This window comes from Rhipicephalus sanguineus, chromosome 5, assembly GCF_013339695.2.
Source record: "Rhipicephalus sanguineus isolate Rsan-2018 chromosome 5, BIME_Rsan_1.4, whole genome shotgun sequence".
NCBI classification, from domain to species: Eukaryota; Metazoa; Arthropoda; class Arachnida; order Ixodida; family Ixodidae; genus Rhipicephalus; species Rhipicephalus sanguineus.
In genome coordinates, this window is record NC_051180.1 from 192,156,198 (window position 1) to 192,173,930 (window position 17,733).

Genomic DNA, 17,733 nt, shown 5'->3' on the forward strand with positions numbered 1-17,733 from the left:
CCATCTTCCGTGCAGCCCTTCGCTAAACACTGACTACACTGCTCCGACTTTCTTAGTATATGATGGAGAAAGTCTCCGTCGCGGACGCCATTGTTATGATATTGGTTCGGGGAGCAGGTTTACTGCGTGGCGTCAGAGACGCTTGTGAGGGCCGCAAGGAAGAGGACGCCACTGGCACGGCACACAAACATATATTCTGACATAAAAATGCACACACACGAGATAAATACAAAAGCACAGCAAGAAAATCAAAACGCGAAGCGTCTTTACGAAAAAGTTCAAGGAAACGCCGCGCTCACGCTACGGGCCTTGACTTGGCGTCGTGGCTGTGTTGCGGGTCTTGCTTGAGAAGGGCCAGGCGGGGTGTCGCGGGCTCCTCTGCGTCCGCTGGGCGCCGGGGCCGAAGACGCGTCGTTGCGAGGTCCCTCGGGCGTTGGCGCTCGACCGGGTCCCTCCGACAGATGTTGGCCTCCCGAACGCTGACGTCCAACCAGGCCAACGCGTCTTCTCTGCACCCGCTCCTGGCTCCGTCTGATCGGTCGACGTGGCCTGTTCCTTTTCTTCTTTTTTTTTTCTCGCGCCACGCGGGCACGTGCAGGGAGGCGTCTTCAAGCTGGGTGAACACTCCTATTCTAGTGCTCGTGCTTGCATGCTTTCGGCGCCGCTTCGTCGTCTTCTGAGCGGCGTCAAGTCACCTCATCACAACGGTATTTAATTTGACAGAAATCTTAAAAAGCTGTACCTATCGTAGTGTTGGAGTGTTGAGACGAAAGGAGCTTGCGAGGCCGCAGCGGCCGCATTTCGATGGGGTTGACATGAAACAACACCAGTGCGCTGAGAATTAGATCTAAAAGTAGATCTAAAAGGACCCTAGGTGGCAAAAATCATTCAAAGTCCCCCACTATGGTGTTCGTAATTATGTCTTGGTATTCTTTCGTTAATCCCTGAATGTTCGTATTTTTTCGGCTGATACCACTGCGAGCTGCATGTCTTGAGCTGAAAGAAAGAAGGCTACTTTTAAGGGCTCGTTTGCCTTTGTTAGACACAATAATCATCATCAGCCTATATACGCCCACTGCAGGGCAAAGGCCTCTCCCATGTTCCACCAATCAACCCAGTTCTGTGCTTTCTGCTGCCACGTTATACCTACAAACTTCTTACCTCATCTACTCACCTAATTTTCTGTCTCCCCCTCATGTGTTTGCCATGTCTTGGAATCCAGTCAGTTACCCTTAAAGGAGTCCTGACACAAAAATTTTCGCCCCGCGTTTTTTTGCTGCAATGTGTTGCTGGGGGCCTTTTAGTCATAACACGGCACATCGTTTGCTGCAGGGCGCGACAGATAATTAATTACAAGCTCCTCATTACCGACACTGCCTCAGTTTCGGTTTGACAGAGCTCCAAAAACGACAAGCCGCCGGGTGCAACTATCACCACCTAGCGAGTGAAACATTCGGTGACGTGAGCACACAGAACAGTGACGCATTTCCGCGCGGTTTGTCGTCGTCGGGCTCATCGTCGTCTGATGGCGACGATTTTCTTGCGGCGGGGATGGAAGAAATTTTCGACGTGGCGAATCACTTCAGGTTTGACCCGCTAGCGAGGAGCGATTCGTCGGGAAGCGCGTCAAAACAGAAATGGCGGCTACGACGTCATCATAACTTGTACCGGCTGCAACGGTTACGTAGGGGAAGTAGGGGGGTCACCTCGGGTCACCTCCGAGGGTGTCAATGCACTAGGTGCGGCCTATAATGCTGGATCGCGCTCGCGAACTTCAAAATTCATATAAAATAACTTCCAAGCTTTATTCGCTGTCGATATTTTGCAGATGGTACACGCACGTACACGGGAATCGATCCAGCAGGTTATCTCGGCCGCGAAATTTTGTGTCAGTGCCCCTTTAATGACCACTGGTTATCCTGCCGACGTGCTACGTGCCCGGACCATATCCATTTCTTCTTCTTGATTTCAACTATGATATCCTTAACCGCCGTTTATTCCCTGACCCACTCTGCTCTCTTCCCGTCTCTTAAGGTTACACCTATCATTTTTCTTTCCATCGCTCGCTGCGTCGTCCTCAATTTAAGCTGAACCCTCTTTGTAAGTCTCCACGTTCCTGCTCTGTAGGTAAGTACTGGTAAGATGCAGCTGTTATACCTTCCTCTTGAGGGATAGTGGTAGACCACCATTCATGATTTGATAATGCTTGCCGAATGAGCCCCATCCCATCCTTATTCTTCTAGTTATTTCAATCTCATGGTTCAGCTCCGCGGTTACTACCTGTCCTAAGTAGACGTACTCCTTTACAACTTGCAGTGTCTCACCACCTATCGCAAAGCGCTGTTCTCTGCCAAGATTGTTCCGCATTACTTTAGTTTTATGCATATTAATTTTCAGACCTACTCTTCTACTTTCTGTTTCCAGTTCAGTAATCATGAGCTGTAATTTGTCTCCCGCGTTACTCATCAATGCAATGTCATCAGCGAATCGCAGGTTACTGAGATACTCTCCACTAACTCTTATCCCTAATTCTTCCCAATCTAGGGCCCTGAAAACCTCCTGTAAACACGCGGTGAATAGCATTGGAGAGATCGTGTCTCCCTGCCGTACGCCCTTCTTTATTGGGATTCTGTCGCTTTTTTTATGGAGGACTATAGTGGCTGTGGATCCACTGTAGATTTCTTCCGTTAAGTTTATATAAGCTTCGTCGATGCCCTGATTCCACAGTGCCTGCATGACTGCTGATGTCTCCACTGAATCAAATGCCTTCTCGTAATCTATGAAGGCTATGTATAGAGGTTGGTTGTATTCCGCGCATTTCTCTATCACCTCATTGATAGTATGAATATGGTCTATTGTTGAGAAGCCTGTACGAAATCCTGCCTGGTCCTTTGGTTGATTGAACTGTAATGTCGTATTAATTCTGTTAGCAATTACTTTTGCAAATAGCTTGTAGACAATGGACAGTAAGCTGATGGGCCTGTAATTTTTCAGGTCCTTGACGTCCCCTTTCTTATGGATCAAGATGATGTTGGCATTCTTCCAAGATTCTGGTATCCTCCCCGTCGAGAGATACTTCGTATACAGGGTGGCCAGTTTTTCTAACATAATCTCTGTACCGTCTTTCAACAGGTCTGATGTTACCTGATCCTCGCCAGTGGCTTTGCCTCATTGCATTCTTTTTAGGGCTTTCTTTACTTCTGCTGTCAATACTGGTGGGATGTCAGATTCCTCTGGGCTATTACTGCTTCTTACGTTATCATCCTGACTGTCTCGGCTGCTGTACAGATCTCTGTAGAACTCTTATGCTACCTCAACTATTCTATCCATATTGGTTGTGACCTTGCCTTCCTTGTCCCTTAATGCATACATCTGATTTTTTGCCTACGCATAGTTTTGTCTTCATAGCTTTGAGGCTTCTTTCGTTCTTTAGAGCATGCTCAATTCTCTCCATATTATACTTTCTTATGTCGGCTACTTTACGCCTATTGATTAAGTTCGAAAGCTCCGCCAGCTCTATTTTGTCTGTTGCATTTGAGGCTTTCATGGCCTGACGTTTCTTAATGAGGTTTTTCGTCTGTTGGGATAGCTTACCAGCGTGATGATGGAACTGTGTAAAAAAGGCCTGGGGTGCAGCCTCACTGGCGACCACAGCCAGCAATGCACTCCCTCACCAGAGCAGGATTGGCCACCCAGTTGTAGTACTTGGCCCCTACCTCCCACATAAATACACCAATTAACCCCTTAACTGGTTTGGACGAGCAGAGCTTGTCCTGCCCAAACTGTCCCCAAAGTGCTTTGGATGAGCAGAGATCGTCCTAGCGGAATAGGTACTCCCCTCTAGCATTCAGGACAAGAGGCGCTCTTCTACAGCTTAGATTGCGTGTAATCCCCCAGATGGTAGCATTTACTTGACAATTCATTTTTCTCCTGCGGAAAGAGCGCGGTTTTTGTATGAAAAGATGGCTTGCGGTGGCGGCCACCCATGCATAGCTGGCTCGTCAACACGAAAAAGAAGCTTTTCATTTTCGTCATCTTCGAGTGATGATGATTCGGATACAGATATTTATCTTGTGTCCGGAAGTGAAGATAGTGATGGCGGTGAATTGAGCATCTCCTCCGGTGATGATGAAAACAGCTTGGAAGCGAACATCGCAAGTGCTCGCCAGTGGATCCTGCGTGATGCGGACAACCCTCCTGTGAAGCCTCCTCGCTTTCCATTCTTGGCCATTCCAGACAAGATTTTCAACTTGTCATCGCCAGATGACCTTATGGAATATATTCAGCAGTTTCTTCAAAAGTGCTTCATTTGCTCTCAGAAATGAGGAGAAAACGGGAAGTTGAGAAAAGAAACTCGCTTTTGGTGCAGGAGCTGCAACAGGCCCCCTTGCGTTACTCCGTGTTTCGATTTGACTAAGTATGTGGTACAAATTTTTTTTCAACATCGACTAGCTACTTTTTAGTACAATCAGATTCGAAATCAGCAATAAAAAAAAAGAGGCACTTTTGGTTGGGAAATTTTCAAAAATAAAGCACTTAAGGGGTTAACCCTCGGCCCTCAGTCCCCAGCGGCTGCGAAGCAACTGACCAAGGCGGCGATCAGACCTGCGACGCGCAGAGGGTGCTAAGAATCTCTGGGTCCGGACAGGCCGCCACTGGAATCTGAACTTGGCTACATATAACGCTAGAACTTTATCTAGTGAGGCAAGTCTAGCCGTACTATTCGAGGAATTAGAGGGTGTTAAATGGGATGTAATAGGGCTCAGTGAGGTTAGGAGGCCACATGAAGCTTATACAGTGCTGAAGAACGGACACGTCCTATGCTATCGTGGCTTAGCTGACAGAAGAGAACTAGGGGTGGGGTTCCTTATTCATAAAAATATAGTTGGCAATGTAGAGGAATACTATAGCATTAATGAGAGGGTGATATGTATCGTAATTAAGTTTAATAAGAGGTACAAGATGAAGGTGGTACAGGCCTATGCGCCTACATCCAGCCATGATGATCAACTGGTTGAACACTTCTACGAAGACGTAGAATCAGCAATGAGTAAGGTAAAGACACAGTATACTGTACTGATGGGCGACTTTAAAGGGACCGACAACTGCCCAGAACATGAAATGAGATGACTGCCCTGATGGAAAGTTGTCCGTCGCATTGACTCAAACCAACCCTGTTTATCTCGTGAGAGGCGGATTTATATTTTTATTTCTTCATTGAAAGTCGGGAAAAATGACCTTTGGCGCCTCTGGCGGCAAAATCATACACGGTCCGATGAAGCCGGTCACGTGACCATTGATTGGTGTATGCGTTCGATGACTTTTCTGGTAGTACTGAAATATTGTTCATTTCTTTATATTAAAAGATATTACTCCATAAAAATGCACATATAGGTCTGCGTTAGTTGTATGCAACAAAGTGGCGCTGCCTTCGCTTGGCGTAATGATCCCATGCCGCGAAAAGCCATCCATGACACAGGCGCAGGCAACCTTGGTCGCAGGCGCGCACAACGCTGTACAAATACCGAGAAGGTGTATAAAGCCACATCATCTCATTGTAACAGCTTGCTATTTTCAAAAATGGCTGGAAAGCTCAAAATAAAGGTGGTTAAGCATAGCTACAGTAACTCCTGCGAACGCAGAACAACGACAGCTTTCACAAGGGCTAGCGGCATTGCTATCAATTCTCAGCGTTGCTGGAGCAAGCCTTCATGCGTGTTTGGAGCCTTTCAGATCGAAAAATACTGCTTATAAAATAACTAAGTGCTTTTAGGATAAACCACTGCAGCGACAAACGCTACGAAGGGTAAGCTTCCTGTCGCGCCGTAAAAAGCTGCGTCGAAAAAAATCAGTTGTCGGTCCCTTTAATGCAAAGGTAGGCAAGAAGCAGGCTGGAGATCATGCAGTTGGGGAATATGGCATCGGCTCTAGAAACGCCAGAGGGGAGTTACTAGTAGAGTTCGCAGAACGCAATAATTTACGGATCTTGAATACCTTCTACAGAAAACGGGCTACTCGTAAGTGGACGTGGAGGAGTCCTAATGGCGAAACTAAAAATGAAATAGACTTCATAATGTGTGTCCACCCGGGCATTGTACAGGATGTGGAAGTAGTTAACAAGATCCGATGCAGTGACCATAGAATGGCAAGACCTAGAATTCAACTAGACTTGAGGAAGGAACGGCGGAAACTGATATGCAAGAAGCCGATTAATGAACTAGCTCTGAGAGGGAAAGTACAGGAATTCAGAATAGGTATGCCGCTTCAACCGAGGAAACCGACCTTAGCGTTGACGCAATGAATGATAACGACTAGTATGATTAAGGAGTGTGCAGTGGAAGTCGGGGGTACAGTCCTCTGGCAGCGGCCGCTGGCTCTATATCAAACTGACGCAGCAGTATTAATGTGAACTAACAGACAGTAATGCCAACGAAAGTATAGGGGATGTTATTTGTGATAATTGGGATATAAATGTGAAGAATGTAAAGTGGACGAAAAGATAACTTGCCGTCCGCAGGGACCGAACCCGCGACCTTCGAATAATGCGTCCGATGCTGTTTTTTTTCCTCCCAAGTGCTCATTTTAAAACAGAAAACGTGTTCAGGAATGTATTTATGCATGCTGAGTGCTAAAAGTAGAAGCGTGAAAGCAAAGCGACCGTTGCGGAAGTTTAGAAAGCTTAAACACCAGGGCTCTCCCACACACAACCCCAGCGATAGCAGCATTCACATCGCCTCTCAAACACAGCTGCGCCTCTGGCAGCGGCCGCTGGCTCCATATCAAACTGACGCAGCAGTTTCGTGACCATAAGAAGCATTGAATGACTCTGCTTCCGGTGTCCCATTTTCTTAGTTCACATTCTCAGAAAGCCTGAGCTCTAACTTGTGCCCCAATATTGTCGTTCAAAAAAAAAAAAAATGTTTTGAATATTCCATGGCCTGCAAGGACTTTTGATGGAATATTTTAAAAAATATGAAAAAATGGTTCATTCTTAATATTTTATTCTTAATATTTATTTTTCAATAGGTTTCATTTTCGCCAAACCAGAAGCTAGAGGCAATACATAAAAACATGTACTTGTGCCACTACAACAATATTGAAAGCAACTTTTTGAACACACTACATCCTCATAGGCCATTAAATTTCACACTCTGATTTAGGAGGATAAAATTTCCAAATGGAAACCTTTTAGAAACTGTCACGTATTCAGACATTTCAAAAAAATTTTCTTTGTCCAGAAGCTTCAAACAATGCCAAGTAAACTGCACTGGGGGGCTAGTTGGTATGACATTAGAACAGTAAGGAACTGTGCAATTGACGGAACACAAGAAGTACTATAGCTGTTAGCCTGCGCTCGTCCTGTGTACTACTTCTTGTGTTCCGTCAATCGCGCAGTTCCTTACCGTTCTAACTTCAAACAATGCCACTTCTCTTTACGCACACGTGTTTGCTGTAGTGATGATATTTGACAATTCATGTTGTGAATTTGCGAGAATGACAGGCGATGAAAATGGTGCCTTTGCATCGAAGTAGTTCAATATTGTCACCATCGAAGTAGTTCAATATTGTCACGTGGTCGTGACGTCGACGAAGGCAGCAGTCAGCACGACCGAGATGAAACTCTTTATTAGGCCGAACTTGTGACCGGGAAAATGAAACTCCAGCTACTGCAATAAACTGATAGCGGCAAACAGAGCATCGACCGTCGATCAACTGACAAGTGGTCAAGCGCGTCGGCTTTTATACAGACGCTATCGAACTTTCCAGCGATATCGCTGGTGGCGGCGTTATCTCTAGACAAAGCTGGAACATTCGCGTGCGGCGCGCAATCTTAACAAAACGATCTACTACAATCGGGAAGCTTCTCGAACACTGCTTCGCGGACAGCGTCGAGCGTTGATAACCGTCCCTGCCGGTCAAACCCGAATACATCAAAATAAAACAAGAAGTGGGCGTGGCATTGCCCCCCTTTGAAAAAGCATCGTCCCGATGCTTGTGAAAGAACAAAGAAGAGAAAAAAAACAAGTGCATACATAAATAAATTACAATAACAAAGGAAAAAGAGTCCCCAGGTTCGCTAACGCGCAAAAAACGGCTTAAGGCACACGACATGGACGACTTCAGGTCGTGCGCGGCGTCGCTGGGAGTTTGTAATGCCGTCCGGGATGGCCTCGTAGTCGACAGCGCCGAGACGTCGAAGAACCTTGTATGGCCCGAAGTATCGCCGAGGGAGTTTTTCGCTAAGCCCACGTCGGCGAATCGGCGTCCAAACCCAAACACGGTCGTCGGGCTGGTATTCCACGAACCGTCGTCAAAGATTGTAGCGACGGTTGTTGGTGTACTGCTGGGTCTTGATGCGCAGGCGGGCGAGCTGTCAAGCTTCTTCGGCACGTTGTAAGTAAGCGGCGGCGTCGAGGTTTTCTTCGTCGGTGACGTTCGGTAGCATGGCGTCGAGCGTCGTCGCCGGGCTTCTTCCGTAGACCAACATGTACGGCGTCATCTGCGTCGTTTCTTGGACGGCGGTGTTGTAAGCGAAGGTCACGTACGGAAGGACAGCGTCCCACGTCTTGTGCTCAACGTCGACGTACATGGCCAGCATGTCGGCGATGGTCTCATTTAGACGCTCGGTGAGGCCATTGGTCTGTGGGTGGTAGGCGGTGGTGCGGCGGTGGCTCGTCTCGCTGTATTTGAAGATCGCCTGAGTTAGGTCCGCAGTAAAGGCGGTACCTCTGTCTGTGATGAGGACCTCTGGGATGCCATGACGCAAGACGATGTTCTCCATGAAGAACTTGGCCACCTCGGCGGCACTGTCTTTGGGCAAGGCCTTTGTCTTGGCGTAGCGGGTGAGGTAGTCAGTTGCTACGACGATCCACTTGTTGCCGGAGGTCGATGTCAGGAACGGCCCCAGTAGGTCCATCCCGATTTGCTGGAACGGCCGGTGAGGTGGTTCAATTGGCTGCAGAAGTCCCGCTGGCCTAGTCGGCGGTGTCTTCCGTCGCTGGCAATCTCGGCAAGTCTTAACGTAGTGGGCGACGTCGGCATGAAGGCGTGGCCAGTAGTATTTTTCCTGTATCCTCGCGAGCGTGCGGGAAAAGCCGAGGTGGCCAGCCGTCAGGTCGTCGTGCAGGGCCTGCAGAACTTCTGGTCGCAGTGCCGAAGGTACAACGATAAGGCAGCTGGCCCGGGCCGGAGAGAAGTTCTTCTTTACGAGGACGTCGTTTTTCAAGAGAAATGACGCCAATCCCCGCCTGAATACTTTTGGAACAACGGCTGTCCTACACTTGAGGTATTCCACAAGGCCCCTGAGTTCCGCGACGGCTTGCTGTCGTTCAGCGAAGTCGTCGGCACTTATGGTTCCCAAGAAGCAGTCATCATCGTGGTCGTCCCGCGGCGGTGCGTTGACGGGGGCACGAGACAAGCAGTCGGTGTCGGAGTGTTTTCTTCCGGACTTGTAAACGACGGTAATGTCGAATTCTTGAAGTCTTAGGCTCCACCGTGCGAGGCGACCTGAAGGGTCCTTCAAGTTGGCTAGCCAACACAAGGCGTGGTGGTTGCTCACAACTTTGAAGGGCCGGCCGTAGATGTAGGGGCGAAACTTCGATGTAGCCCAGATGATGGCCAGGCACTCCTCTTCTGTTGTGGAATAGTTGATTTCTGCCTTTGATAGCAACCGGCTAGCATAACTGATGACCCTTTCCAATCCGTCGGTCTTCTGCACAAGGACGGCGCCGAGTGCTACGATGCTTGCATCGGTGTGGATTTCCGTATCGGCGTGCTCGTCGAAATGTGCGCGTATCGGAGGCGTCTGTAGGCGTCGTTTCAATTCTTGAAATGCCTGAACTTGCGACGTTTCCCACATGAATTCAACGTCAGCCTTCGTGAGTTGCGTCAGTGGCTTGGCGATCCGTGAAAATTCCTTGACGAAACGTCTGTAATAGGCGCACATGCCTGAGAAAACGGTGTACGGTCTTCTTATCGGTGGGCATCGGGAAGTCAGCGATGGCAGCTGTTTTCCACGGGTCCGGGCGAACACCATCCTTGCTGATCACATGACCCAAGAACAAGAGCTCCTTGTACGCGAAGCGGCACTTTTCAGGCTTCAAAGTGAGTCCGGATGTCTTGATTGCTTGAAGTACAGCTTCAAGGCGCCGAAGGTGTTCGTCGAAGTTTGAGGAAAACACAACGACGTCGTCCAAGTACACGAGGCACGTCTGCCACTTCAAGCCGGCCAGTACTGCATCCATAACCCGTTGAAAAGTTGCAGGTGCCGAGCAAAGACCAAAAGGCATGACCTTGAACTCAAACAGGCCGTCTGGTGTTATAAAGGCAGTCTTTTCTCGGTCTCTCTCGTCGACTTCTGTTTGCCAATAACCGGTCTTGAGGTCCATCGATGAAAAGTACTTTGTGTTGTGTAATCGATCCAGAGTGTTGTCTATCCGGGGAAGGGGATACACGTCCTTCTTCGTGACTTTGTTCAGGCGACGATAATCGACGCAAAAACGGAGAGTCCCATCCTTCCTCTTCACTAGCACCACGGGGGATGCCCACGGACTCTTCGACGGCTGGATGATGTCGTCGCGTAGCATTTCGTCAGCCTTTTTCTTCACGGCCTCCCGTTCCCGCGTCGAAACCCGGTAATGCGGTGATAATGCGGTGCTTAGCAAGGGGTGTTTGTCGGACCCGCGATGACGACGAGAAACAGTCCTTGTTTTTCTGCAGAAGGCATCGAAGCTGTTGCTGTTGGCGAGCGGGAAGACTTGGGTTTACGTCGAAGGGTGGCTCAGGTATTGGGGTAGTCATCGTAGCTTCGTCAGAATCTGAAAAGGCAAACGCATCGCTGACGGCCAAGATTTCTTCGATGTATGCAATTGTCGTACCCCTGCTTAGGTGCCTGTATTCTTGGCTGAAGTTCGTTAGCATCACGCTTCCTTTTCCTTCATGCAACCAAGCAATGCCCCTTGCGACGCAAATGACACGGTCTAGTAGCAAACGCTGATCGCTCTCGATGACACCTTCGATGTCTTCAGCTTTTTCGGTGCTGATGGGAATTATGACGCTGGAGCGAGGCGGGATGGTAACTTGATCCTCGAGCACGTTGAGGGCATGGTGACATGGATTCGTATCCGGCGGTGTCGTTTTGTCCGACGATAGGGTTATCGACTTGGTTCCTAAGTCGATGACGGCGCCGTGATTGTTTAAGAAATCCATGTCAAGTATGACGTCCCTGGAGCAGTGTTGCAAGATTACGAAACTCGCAGGATACGTGCGATTATTGATTGTTACTCTTGCTGTGCAGACTCCAGACGGCGTTATTAGATGGCCTCCAGCGGTACGGATTTCGGGGCCTTCCCAAGCAGTCCTAACTTTCTTCAACTTCGTGGCGAAAGGCCCACTGATGACGCAATAGTCGGCTCCAGTGTCGACGAGAGCGGTGACGTTGTGGCCGTCAATGAGAACGTCGAGGTCGCTAGTTCGTCGTCTTGCGTTGCGGTTGGGTCGCGGCGTCGGGTCACGGCTGCGTCGGTTTGTTCCGCTGCTTCGACGTTGCGTCGTCAGGTCTTCCTCGGGCCGAGAAGTTTCGACGTCAGGGCTTCGTTCGGCTTGCGGCGTGTTCATTAGATTCTGTTGCGGCGTTGTCGTCGGCGGCGGAGGATCTTCGGTAGTTCGTCGTACAGCAACCGCACCTCCATCGGTTACTGCCCTTAGTTTTCCGGATACGGGCTAGGCGACCGGCCCCGGTTTGGGCCAGTGTACTGCCGGCGTTGCGGTGACATGTAGCGGCAGGGCAACGGCGAGCGGGAAGGTCGTCGTTCTTGCCACTGTGTTCCGGTGAGGTATTCGTCGATCTCCCAAGGCCGTTCGCCTGGCTGCGGGCGCGGCGCATTAGCGGTGAATCCGCGTAGCCCCATCTGTCAGTACTGGCATCGGCGGTACGCGTGGCCGGCCTCCCCGCAGTGGTAGCAGAGCGAACGGTTATCAGGGGCGCGCCAAACGTCGGTCTTCCTCGGCGTGTATCGCTGGCCGGCTGGCGGGCGGTATGACGTCGGTGGTGGCGGCGGTGGTGCCTCGCGGCGGAACTGCTGGGGCGGCGTGGCGTCTTGGCGTGGTCGAGGAGGGGGGGGGGGGGGGCGTTGTGTCGGGCTGCAGCAGCGCAGCTGCGGCTGCGCTGACTCAGGGACGCCCAGGGACTGCTGGATTTCCTGTCGGACGATGTCTGCGATCGAGGCATCTTGAGCCTGGCACGACGGGAACATTCGACGAAGTTCTTCGCGCACTGCGGCCCTTATGGTCTCGCGCAGATCGTCGGAGCCGATAGCTTGAACCACTGCGCTGTCTTGGATGAAGCGGCGGTTGTATTGCCGGGTGCGCATTTCCAACGTGCTCTCGATTGTTGTGGCCTCGGAGACAAATTCCTGGACTGTCTTGGGTGGGTTCCGCATGAGCCCAGCGAAGAGCTCTTGCCTTACTCCTCGCATGAGGAAACGGACCTTCTTCTCCTCGGTCATGTTAGGGTCGGTGTGGCGGAAGAGTCTGGCCATTTCTTCCGCGAAGATTGTCACTTTTTCATTCGGGAGCTGGACCCGTGTCTCCAGTAAAGCGGCGGCCCTTTCTTTTCGCACGACGCTTGTGAACGCTGCGAGGAAGCTTGTCCGGAAGATGTCCCACGTTGTCAGCGTAGACTCCCTGTTCTCGAACCACGTCCTGGCGCTGTCTTCCAAAGCGAAGTACACGTAGCGTAACTTGTCGCTGAGGTCCCAGTTGTTGAAGGCCGCAGTCCTCTCGTACGACTTGAGCCACGTTTCTGAGTCCTCACATGAGGATCCCCGAAAGATCGGCGGCTCCCTTGGCTGCTGCATCACGATCGCGGGCGGTGGCGCAGTGTCTGTCATCGTTGCCGCAGTCGTGGTCCTGGCCTTTCTGTTCCGAGTGTTGTCGGGTAGAGGCCCGTACTCCGGTGCTAGGCCTTGTTGCCTCCGGCTAGCTCGCTGGTCGTGGTTGGCGTCGATGTCTTCTCCGCGCTGGGGGCTGGGTTCACGGCTTGATGGGGGCGTCCGGATCATGAAGGAAGAGCACCTCCACCAGATGTCACGTGGTCGTGACGTCGACGAAGGCAGCAGTCAGCATGTCTGAGATGAAACTCTTTATTAGGCCGAACTTGTGGCCGGGAAAATGAAACTCCAGCTACAGCAATAAACTGATAGCGGCGAACAGAGCGTCGACCGTCGATCAACTGACAAGTGGTCAAGCGCGTCGGCTTTTATACAGACGCTATCGAACTTTCCAGCGATATCGCTGGCGGCGGCGTTATCTCTAGACAAAGCTGGAACATTCGCGTGCGGCGCGCAATCTTTACAAAACGATCTACTACAATCGGGAAGCTTCTCAAACACTGCTTCGCGGACAGCGTCGAGCGTTGATAACTGTCCTTGCTGGTCAAACTTGAATACATCAAAATAAAACAAGAAGTGGGCGTGGCAATATAGCAAATCGTTACGGCAGTCAATGCAAGAAATAAAACTATTAGCATATAAAACCTACATACGTCCCCTTTTGGAATATGCCTGCGTAGTGGGGACCTGTACACAAAGAAAAATATTGATAAACTGGAAAACCTACAAAGAAAATCTGCTCGATTTATCTTTCGCTCGTACAATCGCCTTACGTCAGTGCTTTGCTTCAGACAGCGAACTTGGAAGCTTTACATCTGCGGCGATATCGCGAAAGATTGAAATATATAAGCTTGGCATTGAATCAAGCTTGTCCATAGAAAATGTCGTACGACAACCCACGCGGGCAGATCATTAAAGAAAACTACAGGAATTTTCTTGTAGAACCAACTCGTACATGGGCTCTTTTTTTCCCACGAACTGTACGCGAGTGGAATCGCCTCCCTGGTGGGGTTGTGGATGCGGCGACAGTGACCTCGTTCTTAGGGGAGCTAAAGAACCTATAGCATGTCTTCCCGTCATATTTGTACTCTTTGTTTTGTGATGTCATCACGATTTTTTTCTTCTTCTTTTTGCTTGTTTTCATGCGATGTTAGTACGCATGTCCTGTTAGTATGCATTCATATATGTATTATGCTATGTGGAATTAACATGCCATGCACTGTATCTTTTATTATTTATTATTTTTTTACCGTGTTCCAAACTGTGTGTTTGCGACATTTTCTGTGCGTAATATATAGTGAAAATGTTCAGTGTGCTATATTCATATGTTACCCACTCCTGCTTATGGCTTCATTCTGAAGCCAGCAGAAACCCTGTAAATAAATAAATAAATAAAAAAACATTTTTCCTTCTAAATCATGCATTTAATGAACAAATGAAGTTTACTCTCGGGTTACTGAGTGATAGGTGCATCAGCTATGAAATGCCAGAAATATAACGCACAAGTCTTGTGTTGATCTCTCATGGAATGTGGCATACCTGCTGGTCACTGGCCTCAGCCAGGTACTGGGAGTCCTTGAGCAGCTCGCATATGTCAGCACGTGTTCCCTCACCATTGGGTAGGCGAGCAGCTGCATCCCGCACTGCACAAAATTTGATGGAAACCATGTCATGTCCAACATAAGCTAATTTTAATTTTATTCAGAGTGGCCTCAGATGAGTGAAGAAGAGGTCATTAATGAAAACTACATCAGTTTTGAGAAAGTGTCACAAGGTATAACGAGAACAGGATGAAACACAAGGGCATCATTACACATTATAACCTGAAAACTGTAGAGAAGCCTTGGGACATGGTAATGGGTTACCCTCTCCAGCGCCTTCTAGTGGGTCGTCCTCTTTGGTTGCTTGAAGAAGAACGCCGCTCGCGCAGGGAGTTCGTGCCTTGCCGTGACTGTCGCCATTACTCATTGTCGTTGAGTGCTGTCTATTAAACACCTTAACAATTTGGTGGAGAGTGCTCTGCTCCCATTCAATGCCCCTGGAGCTCCGATCCCGTACCCTGCCATCTACCATGCCTCAAGACGCCGCCCAGCAAACGCCTCCTCTCGCAACGAGCACATGTCCCGGTGTCCCCCGTATACGCGATCCACCTATCTTCACTGGCGCCGATAGCACCGACGTGGAGGACTGGCTCGCAATTTACGAGCGCGTCAGCATCCCCAACAAATGGGACGAGGAAGGCAAGTTAAGCAACTTGGTATTCTACCTCGCGGGCGTAGCAAGCTTGTGGTACAACAACCACGCGTCCGATTTTGCGACTTGGTCCGATTTCAAGACCGCCGTCATCAGCGTTTTTGGCCGCCCAGCAGTTCGTAAGCTGCAAGCCGAACAGCGCTTACGTGAACGATCTCAGCAGGCCGGTGAATCGTTCACAAGTTATATCGAAGACGTCTTAGACTTGTGTAAGAAGGCCAACGGGACCATGTCTGAGTCTGACAAGATCCGGAACGTGATGAAAGGCATTGACGACGATGCCTTCACCATGCTGCTCGCCAAAAACCCTGGCACAGTGGCCGAGGTCATAACGCTATGCCAGAGCTACGAGGAGCTCCGCCGGCAGCGTTCGATGACCCGTCGCTCCCCATCACGCGACGCAGAGCTTGCTGGCTTGGCGGCAATATCTGACCAGGCCGCGTTGCTGGCAGAAGTCAAGTCGTTCGTGCGCGAGGAAATTGCACGCCAGGTCTCTCTCCTCGCCTTTGCCCACCCGCCGCACGTTCAACAGTCGTCGACCACCCTTCTTCCTCCTCTCCGCCGAGCAATTGAACAGGAAATTGCGGAGGTCATGCCTGAGTACCACCCGCAACCTCCGGCTCCTGCGCCCCAGAGTTACGCTCAAGTTGTCGCCAGGACGCCCCAAGTAATTCCTGCGGCTGCCCCAATGAGTTACGCCGAAGCCGCCGCTAGACCTCCCTTCTTTGAGGCGGGTGTGCCGGCTACATATGCTGACGCCATCCCTCGGCCCCGACTGCAGCCCGCCATGCAGTCATTTCAGCAGCCGACCAGTCAATCGCGTCCTGCGACATGGGCGGGACCTACCCCGACGAACCGATGGCGCACCCCCGACAACCGGCCCATCTGCTTTGCTTGCGGTTACGCCGGTCACGTGGCACGTTATTGTCAACGCGTGCAGCCGCCTCGAGTCGCGTCACCTGTCACCAGCCAGTCAAGCCGCGCATTCTACGACTCACCTCCACCTATGTCGCCGACGTCACGCCCACCACCAGCTACTCGCCGCTCTCCGTCTCCACGACGTCGATCACTGTCACCCATGCGGCCACGTTCGGTCGCACGAGAGCAGGAAAACTAGTCGTCGCAGTCCAGGAGGCAAGGGCTGCGACGCTATCGAACTGTGAAAGCCCTCAGCGAAGTCCATCGAATGTAATCGACGTTCTTGTGGACGGTGTTCGCGCATCGGCCCTTATCGATACTGGAGCCGCTGTATCCGTTATGGACGCAAAACTCTGCCGCTTACTTCGAAAAGTGATGACGCCACTTTCTGGGATGTCCCTCCGTACTGCGAGCTCCCAGAGTATCCATCCTACAGCAGTATGCACTGCTCGCGTCGTCATTCAGGACGTTCTGTACGACGTCGAGTTCATCGTAATTGCGGCATGCTCTCACGACGTCATCCTGGGATGGGATTTCCTCTCCCGCCACGACGCCGTAATTCGTTGCGCACAAGCCGAAATCGAACTCTCACCATTCTCACATTTGACGCCGACAGACAGTCCATCGGCAGTGAGCAAGATCCTCGTCAAAGACGATACGAAAGTGCCTCCAAACTCGTCAACGGCTGTGTCGGTCTACTGCGCCGGTCTCTCCGACACCATTGCACTCCTTTCGCCGTCTGCCCGCGTCTGCACTAGGAAAGGGTTGCTGGTACCTTTCGCGACCGTGCGAGTCACTCAGGGCAGCACCGCTATTTTTGTTACCAACCCATCCCCGTGCATTGTTACGTTGGTTCGAGGGGAATGTCTCGGCAAAGTGGAACCCGTTGAAGACGCACAAGTTCTGGACGCACCCGATGACTCGCACTGTACCAGTTCCCGCACCATCAGTGCTGTTTCCACGTCTGATTCGTCACCTACTGATGTATTTGGTCCCTCCATTGCTGACAACCTTACGTCGGTCCAGCGTTCGCAGCTTCTGTGCTTGTTGGATGAATTTCGTCATTCTTTCGATGTCGGGCAACCATCCCTCGGCCGCACGTCCGCTGTTACGCATCGCATCGACACTGGCGCCCAACCACCACTGCGGCAACGTCCATATCGCGTGTCTCCCACAGAACGCCGGGTAATTAACGAGCAAGTGGACGATATGCTTCGACGCGATGTAATTCGGCCCTCCGACAGCCCATGGGCGTCTCCTGTTGTTCTCGTTGCGAAGAAGGACGGTTCTGTGCGGTTCTGTGTGGACTACCGACGGCTCAACAAGGTCACCCGCAAGGATGTTTATCCACTGCCGCGAATCGACGACGCGATTGACAGCCTCCAAGGAGCAGAATTCTTTTCATCTCTCGATTTGCGCTCGGGGTACTGGCAAGTACCCATGGCTGATGACGCTCGACCAAAGACAGCCTTTGTCACGCCCGACGGCTTGTACGAGTTCAACGTCATGCCGTTCGGTCTGTGTAATGCGCCCGCGACCTTCGAGCGCATGATGGACACCGTTCTGCGCAACTTGAAATGGCACACGTGCCTGTGTTACCTGGACGACGTCGTCGTCTTCGCTCCGGACTTCTCCACGCACCTCCAACGTCTGCGGCATGTCTTGACCCGTT

The 17,733-nt window shown here is 50.7% G+C and overlaps 1 protein-coding gene across 2 annotated transcripts in view; it reads right to left on the reverse strand.

Annotated features, from left to right (window-relative positions):
- LOC119395155 (nuclear factor related to kappa-B-binding protein) overlaps positions 1-17,733 on the reverse strand; it is a 755,896-nt gene that overhangs the window by 133,657 nt on the left and 604,506 nt on the right. For both annotated transcript variants that reach the window (XM_037662442.2, XM_049415825.1), the window contains exon 14: positions 14,430-14,533. In XM_037662442.2, coding sequence (XP_037518370.2) covers positions 14,430-14,533 — 104 coding nt within the window. The remainder of the gene's footprint in view (positions 1-14,429; positions 14,534-17,733) is intronic.